Genomic DNA, 14,711 nt, shown 5'->3' on the forward strand with positions numbered 1-14,711 from the left:
GCAATATTTTTGTAGGTTGACATTTCAACCAATGACACACCCCTCACCGTAAACAAGGACATAGTTCTATATTTAGTCAACATATGGGAAATTCTGATAGTAATTCAACATAGAAGCCATTATAGGAAAGAAGGGGAGACTTGCCTGAGGACAAGTTAGCATATTCTGGCCCTCATTACTGCTTCGGAGGTCTTTTTTAAAGACCACCGAAGCAGCTACAGACAGCATACCACCAGTGCTGGTGGAATGCTGGCCCCCCTATTAGGAGTTTTCCGCTGAGCCAGCAGCGTTTCCGCCCGCTGGCCAAGCAGAAAACTCACAACAACATTGACGCCGGCTCGTAATTGAGCCGACGGCAATGTTGTGTTGCATCGGGTGCAACAGCACCCATCACGCATTTCACTGCCCCTAATCCGGGAAGTGAAAAGCACAACGGGGCTGTCCATGGGGGCCCCTGCACTGCCCATGCCTAGTACAGGGGCAGTGAAGGGTCCCCATCGGGCCCCGAACACCCCCTTTCTGCCAGCCTTTGCATAGCATTGAGACCACCATTCAAAGGCTGCCAGAAAATGGACTTGTAATACCCAGGGCAGCGCTGCCCTGGCGGATTGCGACCGCCGAGACCGCCAGGCTGTCGACAGGCAGCAACCTGGTGCTACCAGTGGTTGGACCGTGGCCTATCTGCCACGGTCATAATAGGGCAGTCGGACCGCCCTGTCTGCGGCAGTCCGACCTCCATCGCGAGTGTGACGGTCTTGAGACCCCCACACTCATAATGAGGGCCCCGGGAAGAGCATAAGCTTGCTTCAGAAAGAGGACATCCAGGGCCTGATTTAAGCGAAGTGGTGCTGCATCCAATGTAGCACCACTTTTCTTGCACCCCTTTGCGCCCCTCAATCGCCACCATGTGTGCACCATATTTTCTATACAGCGCATCATGGCACAGGGTAGGGGCAATAGTGTTGACATTTTTGACGCTACTGATGTACTGTGTAGGATTTTGGCGCTAATCCTGCACAGTAAAACGGGGCCCATTGAAAGCAAAGGTGTGCTCCCTTTTAACGCCTGCTCTGTGAAGGTGTTAAAAGTAGCTGCAAAAAATGATGCAGTGGAATTTCTTATATTCCACTGTGGCACTTTTTCGGGCCCTCTAAAGCGGTAAAGCCCCCCTTGCATACTTTATGCCTGGCGCAGACATAATTTGGCACAAGGGATCACAAAGTGGCGCAATGCATGCATTGCACCACTTTGTAAATATGGCGCTGTGAATTTGGCCTCATTGGGCCACATTAGTGTAACAAAAAAATGACGCTAATGTGGCTCAAGGAGGCGCTAGGGGCTCTTAAATCTGGGCTCCAGTTTTCATTTACATCACGGTAGGATTGGAACCAATTCATATCTTCAAGGGTATTCTTTTCTCTCTTCATTTTACAGAAAGAAGGGTCCTTCTATTAGTTTGTTCTTTGCTCAATATGTGTGTTGGCAGATTCAGCATATGTACTTCTTTTGTGTCCCTTCAAGCTGAGTACTGGATTTATAATGTTTACAATAGAACCGTAGTTCTCCCCGGTGAGCCTACCACAGAACCAATGTCTTCTGGCAAAGGAGTTATATATACATACTCAACCATTTACAGGAACAAAACTACCTTTCACGTAAACTGTAACCTTTACCTCGAAAATAAGTCAGCACAGTTGTGAACAAAACCTATCACGCACGAGAATATGCTTAATGTGAAAAAGAAATGTGAAAAATATATATAAAAGCATAGATAACTAATACACAAATAAAATCACCCAGTGCCTGCCTATCATATCCACCTGAGTTTTATAATCTTTCCTATGATTCCTGAAGCAGCAAATAATTATGCTTCATCTAAAGATCTATTTGACGCTCACAGGCTAAATCACAATAATGATGTAATATTTTAACTATCTATTAGCGCCCCTTCACCCAAGAGTATCTTGCTGCTTGAAAGGCTCTAAGAAAATAACCAGAAATAGCCAAGACAAGGAAAATAAATAACTAATACTGTGTCCTTAGTGCCCAATTACAATAGGCAAAACCAGAAAACCCTCAAATCTCCAGGATGAAGGCAATTTTAGAGAGGTGGGGCCATGAATCAAAAGGAAATGTTCTTAAAAAGTAGAAAAAGTGACCATCAGCAATGATGTGCATTGCAAAGAACATATTAGGTCGAACTGAAAGGAATAAACTGGTGGTACATTTTGAAAAAAACAAGCAATGAGGCAGAAGGACTTAAACTGAACACACACCGCTTCACAGGAAGCCGGTACATTGACTGACGAGTAACAGAAATGTGGGCAAACTATCAGAGCCCAGAGACAAATCTAACAGCCCATAGAGATTGGAGCTAAGGGCATCTGGGAGATAAAGATAAGTAGTATTATAAGTATTAATCCGTAGTTGTTATAGTAATAATAGTAACAGTAGCCCCAGTGAGAGAGCACAAAGGCTGCCACATCCACATTCACAGCATGCTTCACCAGAGGAATAAAATTAAGAATTGTTCACAAACTTTTCTTTTGTGAGACTGCCTTTGGCCACATCTCCTCAATTTAGCCATCAAGAAAGAGATCCTCGCCAAAATCATCACCCAAGTTTTAGCACCGATTTACAGTGGTGGAGAGTGAGTGACACTTAGCAGGCAATGGACTGGACATCCAACAAGAGTAATCAGCTTTCACCACCAGGATCGCAATCTAAATCAATGTATTTGTGATCCACATCTGCATTACATGCAGCAATCCGATTAATGGAATTGGTTGCCCTTTGCTTGGATCTCAGCAGGAATCGACTGTTGTTGGCCTATAAGAAAAGCCCTGAAAAAGGAAGGAATTAACTCCTCTGATGTAGAGACAAGACAGATAGATGATAAACACTATATATTATCATATCATACTTTATTGTGAAGCCTTAACCTCCAAAATGTTCTCTTTAACTGCACCATAATTAGGTTTGGCTTTGGAATATTGCTTGGGGCATTCATTGTATTGTAAAGCCAAAAAATAAGACAACCGAAAATATAGATGTATTTTTCTACTACATTCTGCTATTGTTATCCATTTCGGGTGTGCCATGTTGTAGCCAGGTTCCACATGTTGAAAGTTAGAGCTTTGCCGAGGGCGCACTCCCAGTGTATGAAATGCTGGTGTATCATATTTCTTTATTAAACATTTAGCACATCAGAAAGCAAGACAAGAAACCTGTTTCCATGAGGTTTCACAGATTTTCGGATTCGTGTGAAACTAAATTGGATAAACTCCAAAAATAAATATAGTTTTTGCATACCATATATTTTCCCTCCATTTCACGTGTTTTAGAGTCTAGTTTGGAAGACAGTAATAGAGGTTTTGTATATGTGTTTGACACTCACCCTTGTCCAGCTCTATAGTAGCCAGGTGGGCAACCACAGAGGTAACCTCCTTCTGTGTTGGAGCAGCCATAGTTGCAAGGATTCTTGGAGGAAGAGCACTCATTCACATCATGACATCCACTGGAGAACTGGTCATAGGAAAAGCCAGATGGGCATGCACATTTGTAGCTCCCGAGGGTGTTATAGCACGAGGCCGAACCACAGGCATTAGGGTTGGTGCATTCATTCTCATCTAAAGGAGAAGGGCAACACATCTTGCTTAAAACGTGTCCTGCACCTTTTCGTTCTACATCACAAGTAACGTTGTTTGTCAACTAGACGAATTTGAAAAAACGTAGCCCATCAATATTACAATATACATGTTTAAAATGCACATGCCACCAAGAACAGACTATTATTGCAACTGGGTTATGGATCGGATGTGGTTGTGGATCAAGCCAAGCAGACATCCAACATATACAGAAGTCTTCTCTGGAATAAATATTAGCACAAGCTTCAAAGACAGAAAAGGACATATGTTGAGAACAAAATGATAACAGTAATTACATCATTATTATTTAAATGGTTGTTTAGAATTTTTGTTTACTGCATTGCTTTTATTACGTATGTCTGCAAACAAAATCCCCTCTGCTAGACCACTATCTTCCAGGAAAAGCAAATGGTTTACAATCTGGATGTTGCAGCAGTCTGGGCTGTCTCACTTTGAAGAGTTTGCCACATTGTTAAACTCGCGTCCTGTGAGACTGAGGGGCCACCAAGAGTGCTAGAGAGAGGGAGTCCCTTGCTAAATAAGGTGCCTGCTCCGATAAACTGATACATCAAAGGCAGTTACAATGGCAAACATGCTGCCCAAGCAGCAATACCTGGTGGGTGAACTGCACATCATTCCCCAAGTGTTGTGAAAAGTTCAAATTTAAAGTTTGTAAAATGACTTGTGTTTGGAACACGCGCTCTTGAACTAGAACAGCTACTTTTTGGGGGATTTGGTGCCAGTCCCAAAAAAAGGCCCATTTGCAGCAGGATGCTATTGTTCCAGATTTAATTAGACTTGACAAGAGTACGTGTGTTTTTTTTCCCCTAATTGGGGAACTGAATCGGAGACAGTGCCACATGGGCGACCTCGATGGAAAAAACAAATCTTTTAATTACACGCATTTTATTTCTGTCTCAGCAGCTTTGACTCTCAGCCAATTGAACTGTAATATTCGGATTACATGGCTTGTGTTAGACTGTCCACATGGAGAGTTAACAAAAGTTATGAATACAAGAAAAATGTGGATCGGTCCTCCAGCAACCTGTTGCATAGATGCTGTGGCAGAGGTCAGCGGTCCGGGCTTAATTGAATTCGGAAAATAAAAATTACTGTTTACAAGGAGTTTTTTCTAGCGAAGATTGAGGGTTCTACCACTTTTACTTGCTGCTCTATCCAATAGTTCATAAAGAGTCATGATTGCAATAAACGTCTACCGGGAAGAGAAAATGAGGTTGTGACAGTATCAAAGCAGTGTGGATAGATTGTATAGTGTGCATTAGGGACTAAATGGGTTGTTTTATAATCTAAGCATCCAATAGATTGATTTATGTTTACTCGAGGTCAATGTCAGGATTACTTTCCACTCCCTTAAAAGGGAAAACGCTGTTTGAATACTTTGTAGGTGATACATAGCTAGTTCAAATTATGTGCCAAATTTAGTGCTGCAATCGGGAACAAAGTTGTGCTTCCAGAAAATCCAATGGTGACTGGACACACAACAGCACTGGTATGTGCCTGTATGCATCGTAGCTTTGTGGACCTGAAAAAACTGTGTCTCACCCCCTGCTCTGAAAGAATGTCAATGGGGCAGAGCTCTTTGAAAAGGGCCGGAGCGTTTCCATAAAGAGGATTAAGGTCGGAAGTACCACTCTGCACTTATCCCAAGGGAGGTACTCCAACTTCGGTGGATAGCCGCTGGGTTCTCCAGTGCATTCAGACAGCAATTTTTGCCTCTAATCTACAGAACACTGTCATAGACCTGGGGGTGGAAGGGCAGAGTCTCTATTGAGAGGAGAAAAAGTGGTGCAATGCACGACTGTACCACTGCTGAGGGGTAGTTCCTAGAGCTTATTTCAAAGACCCCACCTTTGGGTTGTGAAACATTGAAAATTGTTGACCACCTTGTGTCTTGTCTTCTTTCCACACCTCCCTTGGGGTCATAGGGGCTACAGGATTACTTGGTCCAGCAGAGTACGACCATGCAAATCAGAGAATTACGGAATTTCCCCCTCCTCACATGGTGCAGAGTGTTTAGGATGGACATTGAGGTATTTTTTTTGTTGCAACCAGGACCTTGTTTCCACACATCGTGGAAATGTATGAAATTGCTTGTTTTTGTTTTAGAAACATGTTAGGAGTTAGATACAAAAATGTATTCTAAAGAATTCAACTGACTTTTAGAAATTACCCCTAGAAGTTAAAAGTACTCTTCCAGAGATAATCTTGATGGAGTGTAAACTGATATCCTCTTTTGTACATTTGTATACTAAGTTGCACCAGGAATGCGAAGGATCCTCATCACCTTAAAAACTGTTAATATTTTTTATGATGAATATATTGTAATTAAGTTAGTGGTATAGTATCAGGAAAGTAATTTATTTTATGTCTGACAACTATATAATTCTGATGAAAGTTTATTTATATTTTCAGTTATCTTTGACAGAGAAGGAAATGGGATTGTACCAAAACCTGAATAATATAAATTACCAAATTTGTTATTTATGTTTCCAATCCAGAAATGTCAGATTCCACTAAAAATAGAGGGGCATATTTACAAGCCACCTAGCGCCACCGGCACGTCACTTCTTGTGACACTCTGGTGGCGCTGCGCACGAGCCGTATTTACAAGGTGGTGTTAAGCCCCTTTCTGTGGCTTAACCCCGCCTTGTAAATGGCATGCACACCTTGCGTGGAAGGGGGGTGCAATGGGTATTGCTGTGGGTGCTTCACAGCAACACCCATTGCATATTGACTCTGCCCCAGATTTACGAGATTTCGTAAATCAGAGGCGGTGCCAAAATCTAACGCCACCCCAGTGGTGGTGTTAGAATGGTGCAACGAGGAGAAATTCTTTCATTTCTCCTCATTTTTTGCTCTTGCTAGGTGTGCTACATTCTGCAGCACACATAGAAAGAGCAAATCGCCATTGAAGATTGTTTTTGTGAAAGAAGGTGTACCTTCCTGCACAAAAACAATCTCCCCCCAACACGCCATCCTTGCACCATGGCTCAAGGGTGGCTGCATTGGCGCATGGCAGCTAATTTAGCGCCGGCGCCCGGGGAAACAGGGATGCATCCTATTCTTTTAAATATGGGGCATCCCCATGTTTTAGGAGTGATGCAGCGCAGCACTGCCTATTTTGGCGCAGCGGCCACTTTGCGCCACTTGTAGTAAATATGCCCCAGAGTCTGATACATAGAGATATTCGGGAAGTATATTGTTTGTAAAGGCATGTGTTAGATGATCCAAAACAGAAATAAGGAACTAAGGCACATATTTATATTTTTTTTGCTCTGCATTTGCGCCACTTTTTTACGCAAATGTGTCGGGAACTTACAAAATACAATTGTATTTTGAAAGTTTCTGCCACTTTTGCATCAAAAAGCGGCACAAATGCGGCGCTAAAAAAAGTATAAATATGGGCCTAAAGGTATTAATCTGGTCTTTAGGTATTAACTGCAAAACAAGAGAAATCAGGGCCAAACAGAGTGATGAGTAAGAATGGTGATATTCAGTGTTTCTGTTATCTTTCCTAGCACTTTACCCTTTCCATGAGTCTTAAGCTAAACAACATATTCCTATTGTGTATGACTATTCGTCGATATGAATTGCTGAGAAAGTTTATCACTCCCACTGGATCCAGAATTCAGGTTAGTGCATTCTGACAAGCACCTCCTACCAAGTATTGAAAGAATTTAGGCCCATATTTATACTTTTTTAGTACTGCATTTGCGTCATATTTTGCCGCAAAAACGGCTTAAAGTTACAAAATATAATTGTATTTTGTAAGTTTGCGCCACTTTGCGGCACTAAAAAAGTATAAATATGGGCCTTAATATTTCTAACATATATGTAAAGTGCCTTCTAGATAAGCACACCTCCTACATCAGTTGGGGTGTGAACTAAGCTATATCTTCCTTTAAAATTTGCAATAAAAAAAAGAAACATTATGAAAAGACTATGGGGGTCATTCCAACCCTGGCGGTCAATGACCGCCGGGTTGGAGGACCGCGGGAGCACCGCCGACAGGCCGGCGGTGCTCCCAAGGGCATTCCGACCGTGGCGGTAAAGCCGCGGTTGGACCGGCAACACTGGCGGTCTCCCGCCAGTGTACCGCCGCCCTTTGGAATCCTCCAAGGCGGCGCAGCTAGCTGCGCCGCCGAGGGGATTCCGACCCCCCCTACCGCCATCCAGTTCCCGGCGGTCCGCCCGCCGGGAACCGGATTGCGGTAGGGGGGGGTCGCGGGGCCCCTGCAGTGCCCATGCCACTGGCATGGGCACTGCAGGGGCCCCCGTAAGAGGGCCCCTACAAGTATTTCACTGTCTGCTTGGCAGACAGTGAAATACGCGACGGGTGCAACAGCACCCGTCGCACCTTCCCACTCCGCCGGCTCGATTACGAGCCGGCATCCTCGTGGGAAGGGAGTTTTTCCCTGGGCTGGCGGGCGGTCTTTTGGCGACCGCCCGCCAGCCCAGGGAAAAACTTAGAATACCCTCCGCGGTCTTTCGACCGCGGAGCGGTATTTCGGAGGGGGGAACTCTGGCGGGCGGCCTCCGCCGCCCATCAGGGTCAGAATGACCCCCTATGTTTGTTTACTTTTCATAATATGAAATGGGTTGCAAGCTATGGATTTTTGTAACGGGACACTTGAGGGGACATATTTCACTATTCAGTATCTACAATGAATGAATTCACATGCTGTTACAACCTCAAAACCTTTTGCTGAGTTGTTTTTTCTGGATTTATTTTCTACCATCACCATCCATGAAAATGTAATCATTGTGATGCAAAAGCTGAATTCTCTACTATAAGCCTGCCCACTGCATTTCGTTTTTGTTTAAGGAGTAATAAAACCAGTAATTCCTCACACCACCATTGAGTCATTATTCATACATTACCTTCAAATGGATATGGCATAACCTAATCCTAAACCAAGAATCAATAACAAAAGAAAAAAAATTCTTACCAACACACTGGTTCCATTGATAATGCTGAATGTATCCCTGTGGGCAGCTGCACCTGTATCCGCCGAGCATGTTCTGACAGCCGTGTTGACACCTATGGTTCCCATCACATTCATCCACATCTACAATACAGAAATAGGAGGATCATGACAAAGTCAGACTAGGGCAAACAAAAAGGAATTATACCTTTAAGGCTTTTCAGGAAAACATCTAATAGACTATGAAAAACTCTCTGTGCATGATCTATCCTCACACAAAAAGACTCATTCGCAAAGACTAAAGAACAACCCTCTTGCCTAAGAGCCAAGGCATACCGAAGACGGAAAGAAGTGTGCTTATCTAGAAACTGCAAACCAGAAATGTATTGGAATAAAAGGGCTAGGTGATCTCAATCATCTGGTAAAAGGAATATGACCTTAGTTGGAAAATTATGACTGAATAGTATTTTCTAGATAACTATCTGATGTAACTATAATCTCATTTGTAAGCAAAATGAGGTAGAATGACAAAATATGAACTGCCCAGGGAGCTCATGCTAAAAAGCTCCCTAAAATGTATTCTACATAATTACTTGACTGCTGTGAAACACACTGTGGAGGTTGCTGAGCTAATTGCAGCACAACCTAAACTTGGCTAAATGAAACATCTCCACCAGTCTTAGACTTTGGGCCTTCCAGGAACATGCTATCATTCACCTAAATATATCTGCAAAAGTAGGAAGTGGAATTGCAGCCATAGACAAAAACTCCTCTAAATGAAGAAGCCATTTTAACGACCATTTCTCAATGTTTGAAAATGTATCAATGGATATAAAGTCAATTAATCCTAACCATCTGAAGCTCCACCTCATATATATAGCCCTCAGGGAACAATATAACCTTGATGAAGCAGCTAATGGAACTGCTCTCCAAATTTCAGATAAATGCAAAGAAGAATATCTTTCTTGAAGATTTCAGCCTGCACGTTAAAAAAAAACATATTTGGCAAGCTTTGTATTTAAACAACAATATTCTCACACAATTCTGCACACCACCTGCTCACAAAAAAGCAACACACTGGACCTTCTCATTGCTAAAGATGGAAAGATGCACTGGTCGGACCATTCACTAATCATATTTACAAGTGCAACAAAAACAATAGCTTCCAACTAATCCAGGAGAGCCAAGTACTGGATCAGACACAGAAGAAACCTCAACAAAGGCATCCTAACATCCGAAATTAAGCACACACTACAAGGCACTGTCCCCATGCTATAAGTGAATGAATTATCAAACAAGTATAGTGAAATAATGGCAAGGATCCTAGATGAGCTAATACTGAAAACCCCTAAGCAAAGCAAAGAAAGGCATGCATCCAAAAACACATTTTAAAGTAGAATACTTTTATGTAAGCTGAGAAATTGACCAAGCTACGAATTAACTAAAGAAATATTCGAAAATGTAAAAATTATCAGAGCATCTGACTCCAGTGGTGATTACAATCTCATCTGAAGAAAAACTACATTAATTCTCCCACCTCCTTCTGGAGAAGGTAGAAATGATCAACCTCTCATTTAGTGACTGGACAAAAGTATTGCTTAATTTGTACCAGCGGTTGCAGGTTGGGCCAACCAGCACTATTTTTGAGGACTGGAACTTATTTATCATCATTAGGCTTTGACGCAGAACTGGATAGGGAAACGTAGAAATGGGAGAAAGAGTAAGGAAGAGAAAAACAGGAAAATATTGACAAGTGGAGAAAGCAGGAATACAAAAATGTGTATCTAAGGTAAAGGTACAGGAATGGTATACTGAAGGATAAGAGATGTACAAAATGGAATCAAGATTAAACAGCCTTGGTAGTTAGCAACCCCAGCATACCACAGGGCCAGCATCTGCTTCTGAGAACAAATTTGTGTGCCAGCACTTATTCTTTTACAAATTAAGTACTGGGCTAAAGAAAAAAAATGCAAAACCTAATTCTAGAAATCAGAAGTCAGGAAACAGCCTAAGTACACCTGATCAAAGCAGTTTCTATGACCAGACCTTCCTAACACTTCTCAGAACCAGTCACATCCTCCTTTTTAAAAGATATCAGGTGGGTGGTGGTACCATACACCTGAACCTCACAAGTACATCTCTGTATGAAATTCTGAAACATCCATTCACTGGAACTGCTCCCAAAATATGGAACTCCGCTCCTCATGAAAACAGAGTAAAATCATCTCATGAGCAATTCAAAATGAAACTGAAGAAATAATGACTGAAACGCCACCTCCACTTAGGAACTCCACAGATCTCAGATCCCCAATATTTTTAGTAACCCAACAGACAGCCTTGTAAACATGTTTTTCTTCAAACTGTTGATTGTTGATTTTTTACCTTGACCCCTTTAGTCATGTAAACAGCAATGCAAAACTGCTAAATAAATCAGTAAGGAAAATGTCACTTACCAAGTGTACATCTGTTCGTGGCATGTTCCGCTGCAGATGCACTGTTCCTGCCATTTAGTGTTGGGCTCGGAGTGTTACAAGTTGTTTTTTGAAGAAGTCTTTTCGAGTCACGGGACCGAGTGACTCCTCCCTTTCGGCCCCATTGCGCATGGGCATCGACTCCATCTTAGATTGTTTTCCCACAGAGGGTAAGGTAGGAGTTATAGAGTGAGAATAGAAAGATGTCCATGCAATGGGATAGAGATGTATGTACAAAGTTGAAGTAAAGGAATGTTTATTTACATACAGGGAGTGCAGAATTATTAGGCAAGTTGTATTTTTGAGGATTAATTTTATTATTGAACAACAACCATGTTCTCAATGAACCCAAAAAACTCATTAATATCAAAGCTGAATATTTTTGGAAGTAGTTTTTAGTTTGTTTTTAGTTTTAGCTATGTTAGGGGGATATCTGTGTGTGCAGGTGACTATTACTGTGCATAATTATTAGGCAACTCAACAAAAAAAAATATATACCCATTTCAATTATTTATTATTACCAGTGAAACCAATATAACATCTCAACATTCACAAATATACATTTCTGACATTCAAAAACAAAACAAAAAAAAATCAGTGACCAATATAGCCACCTTTCTTTGCAAGGACACTCAAAAGCCTGCCATCCATGGATTCTGTCAGTGTTTTGATCTGTTCACCATCAACATTGCGTGCAGCAGCAACCACAGCCTCCCAGACACTGTTCAGAGAGGTGTACTGTTTTCCCTCCTTGTAAATCTCACATTTGATGATGGACCACAGGTTCTCAATGGGGTTCAGATCAGGTGAACAAGGAGGCCATGTCATTAGATTTCCTTCTTTTATACCCTTTCTTGCCAGCCACGCTGTGGAGTACTTGGACGCGTGTGATGGAGCATTGTCCTGTATGAAAATCATGTTTTTCTTGAAGGATGCAGACTTCTTCCTGTACCACTGCTTGAAGAAGGTGTCTTCCAGGAACTGGCAGTAGGACTGGGAGTTGAGCTTGACTCCATCCTCAACCCGAAAAGGCCCCACAAGCTCATCTTTGATGATACCAGCCCAAACCAGTACTCCACCTCCACCTTGCTGCCGTCTGAGTCAGACTGGAGCTCTCTGCCCTTTACCAATCCAGCCACGGGCCTATCCATCTGGCCCATCAAGACTCACTCTCATTTCATCAGTCCATAAAACCTTAGAAAAATCAGTCTTGAGATATTTCTTGGCCCAGTCTTGACGTTTCAGCTTGTGTGTCTTGTTCAGTGGTGGTCGTCTTTCAGCCTTTCTTACCTTGGCCATGTCTCTGAGTATTGCACACCTTGTGCTTTTGGGCACTCCAGTGATGTTGCAGCTCTGAAATATGGCCAAACTGGTGGCAAGTGGCATCGTGGCAGCTGCACGCTTGACTTTTCTCAGTTCATGGGCAGTTATTTTGCGCCTTGGTTTTTCCACACGCTTCTTGCGACCCTGTTGACTATTTTGAATGAAACGCTTGATTGTTCGATGATCACGCTTCAGAAGCTTTGCAATTTTAAGAGTGCTGCATCCCTCTGCAAGATATCTCACTATTTTTGACTTTTCTGAGCCTGTCAAGTCCTTCTTTTGACCCATTTTGCCAAAGGAAAGGAAGTTGCCTAATAATTATGCACACCTGATATAGGGTGTTGATGTCATTAGACCACACCCCTTCTCATTACAGAGATGCACATCACCTAATATGCTTAATTGGTAGTAGGCTTTCGAGCCTATACAGCTTGGAGTAAGACAACATGCATAAAGAGGATGATGTGGTCAAAATACTCATTTGCCTAATAATTCTGCACTCCCTGTATGTACAATTTCTAATTGTAACTTAAATAGCTACAGGCTCCTGGGGAGGTGGGAAGGCGCATGTGAATCTGCAGTGGAACATGCCACAAACAGATGTACACTGGGTAAGTGACATTTTCCGTTCGGTGGCATGTGTAGCTGCAAATACACATGCTATGCATAGACTACAAAGCAATAATCCTCTCCAAAGTGGTGGTCAGCCTGTAGGAGTTGAAGTTGTTTGAAATAATGTTCTTAGTACAGCCTATGTGGCTTGTTGTGTGCAGTACTGCTTGGTAAAAGTATGAGGTGTGGACCAAGTGGCTGCCTTACACATCTCTGTCATTGGTATGTTTCCTAGAAAGGCCATTGTTGCTCCTTTCTTTCTAGTGGAGTGCGCCTTTGGTGTAATGAGTAGTTGTCTTTTAGCTTTCAGGTAACAAGTTTGTATTCACTTCACTATCCATCTGGCTATGCCTTGTTTGGATATAGGGTTACCAGTATGGAGTTTCTGGAATGCGACGAACAACTGTTTAGTTTTACGGAATGTTTTTGTTCTGTCGATATAATACATTAGAGCTCTTTTTATATCTAATGTATGCAGTGCTCTTTCTGCCACTGAGTGAAGAAGACTGGGAGTTCCACTGTTTGGTTTAAATGAAACAGTGAAATTACTTTTGGTAGGAATTTTGGGTTTGTGCGGAGAACAACTTTATGTTTGTGTACTTGTATAAAGGGTTCTTCAATAGTGAAAGCCTGTATTTCACTAACTCTTCGTAATGAAGTGATTGCTACTAGAAATGCCACTTTCCAAGTTAAGAATTGGATCTGACAAGAGTGCATGGGTTCAAAAGGTGGACCCATGAGTCGTGTAAGTACAATATTCAGATTCCACGAGGGTACTGGTGGAGTCCTTGGAGGTATGATTCGTTTTAGTCCTTCCATGAAGGCTGTAATGACTGGTATCCTAAATAGGGATTTTGTGTGTTTATTTAGCAAATAAGCCAAAAGTGCAGTGATGTGTATTTTGATGGATGAAAAGGATAGATTTGCTTTTTGTAGGTGTAGTAAATATCCTACGATGTCTTGTATGGACTCATCCAACAGTGTGATGTGTTTTGCTTGGCTGCTGTTTGTGCTGCGTTAACAGATCTGGTCTGTGTGGAAGCTTGACGTGAGGTACTACTGAAAGGTCCAACAGTGTGGTGTACCATGGTTGGCGTGCCCACGTTGGTGCTATAAGTATTAGTTTGAGTTTGTTTTGATGCAGTTTGTTGACTAGAAATGGAATGAGTGGGAGAGGGGGAAAAGCGTAAGCAAATATCCCTGACCAGTTGATCCACAGAACATTGCCCTTGGACTGAGGGTGTGGGTACCTGGACGCGAAACTTTGGCATTTTGCGTTTTGGTTTGTGGCGAACAGATCTATGTCTGTGTCCCCCACTGACGAAAGTGTTTGTGTAGTACCTGGGGATGTAATTCCCACTCGTGAGTTTGCTGGTGATCCTGACTGAGATTGTCTGCTAATTGATGGTGAATCCCTGGAATGTATTGAGCTATTAGGCGAATGTTGTTATGAATTGCCCAATGCCAAATTTTGTGTGCTAGGAGGCAAAGTTGTGATGAGTGTGTTCCCCCTTGTTTGTTTAAGTAGTACATTGTTGTCATATTGTCTGTTTTGACAAGAATGTGTTTGTGAGCCAGAAGAGGTTGAAAAGCTTTTAGTGCTAGAAAGACTGCTAGCAGCTCTAAGTGATTTATGTGTAGCTGTTTTTGCTTGCTGTCCCACTGTCCCTGTATACTGTGATTGTTGAGGTGTGCTCCCCACCCAATCATTG

General features: G+C 42.3%; 1 protein-coding gene across 1 annotated transcript in view; it reads right to left on the bottom strand.

Annotated features, from left to right (window-relative positions):
• Nucleotides 1-14,711, bottom strand: part of FBN2 (fibrillin 2) — a 1,006,102-nt gene that overhangs the window by 18,034 nt on the left and 973,357 nt on the right. The window contains exons 62-63 of the mRNA XM_069227289.1: nucleotides 8,618-8,737; nucleotides 3,398-3,629 (exon numbers count right to left, since the gene is read on the bottom strand). Of these exons, the coding sequence (XP_069083390.1) occupies nucleotides 3,398-3,629; nucleotides 8,618-8,737 (352 nt within the window). The remainder of the gene's footprint in view (nucleotides 1-3,397; nucleotides 3,630-8,617; nucleotides 8,738-14,711) is intronic.

This window comes from Pleurodeles waltl, chromosome 1_1, assembly GCF_031143425.1.
Source record: "Pleurodeles waltl isolate 20211129_DDA chromosome 1_1, aPleWal1.hap1.20221129, whole genome shotgun sequence".
Classification (NCBI taxonomy): Eukaryota; Metazoa; Chordata; class Amphibia; order Caudata; family Salamandridae; genus Pleurodeles; species Pleurodeles waltl.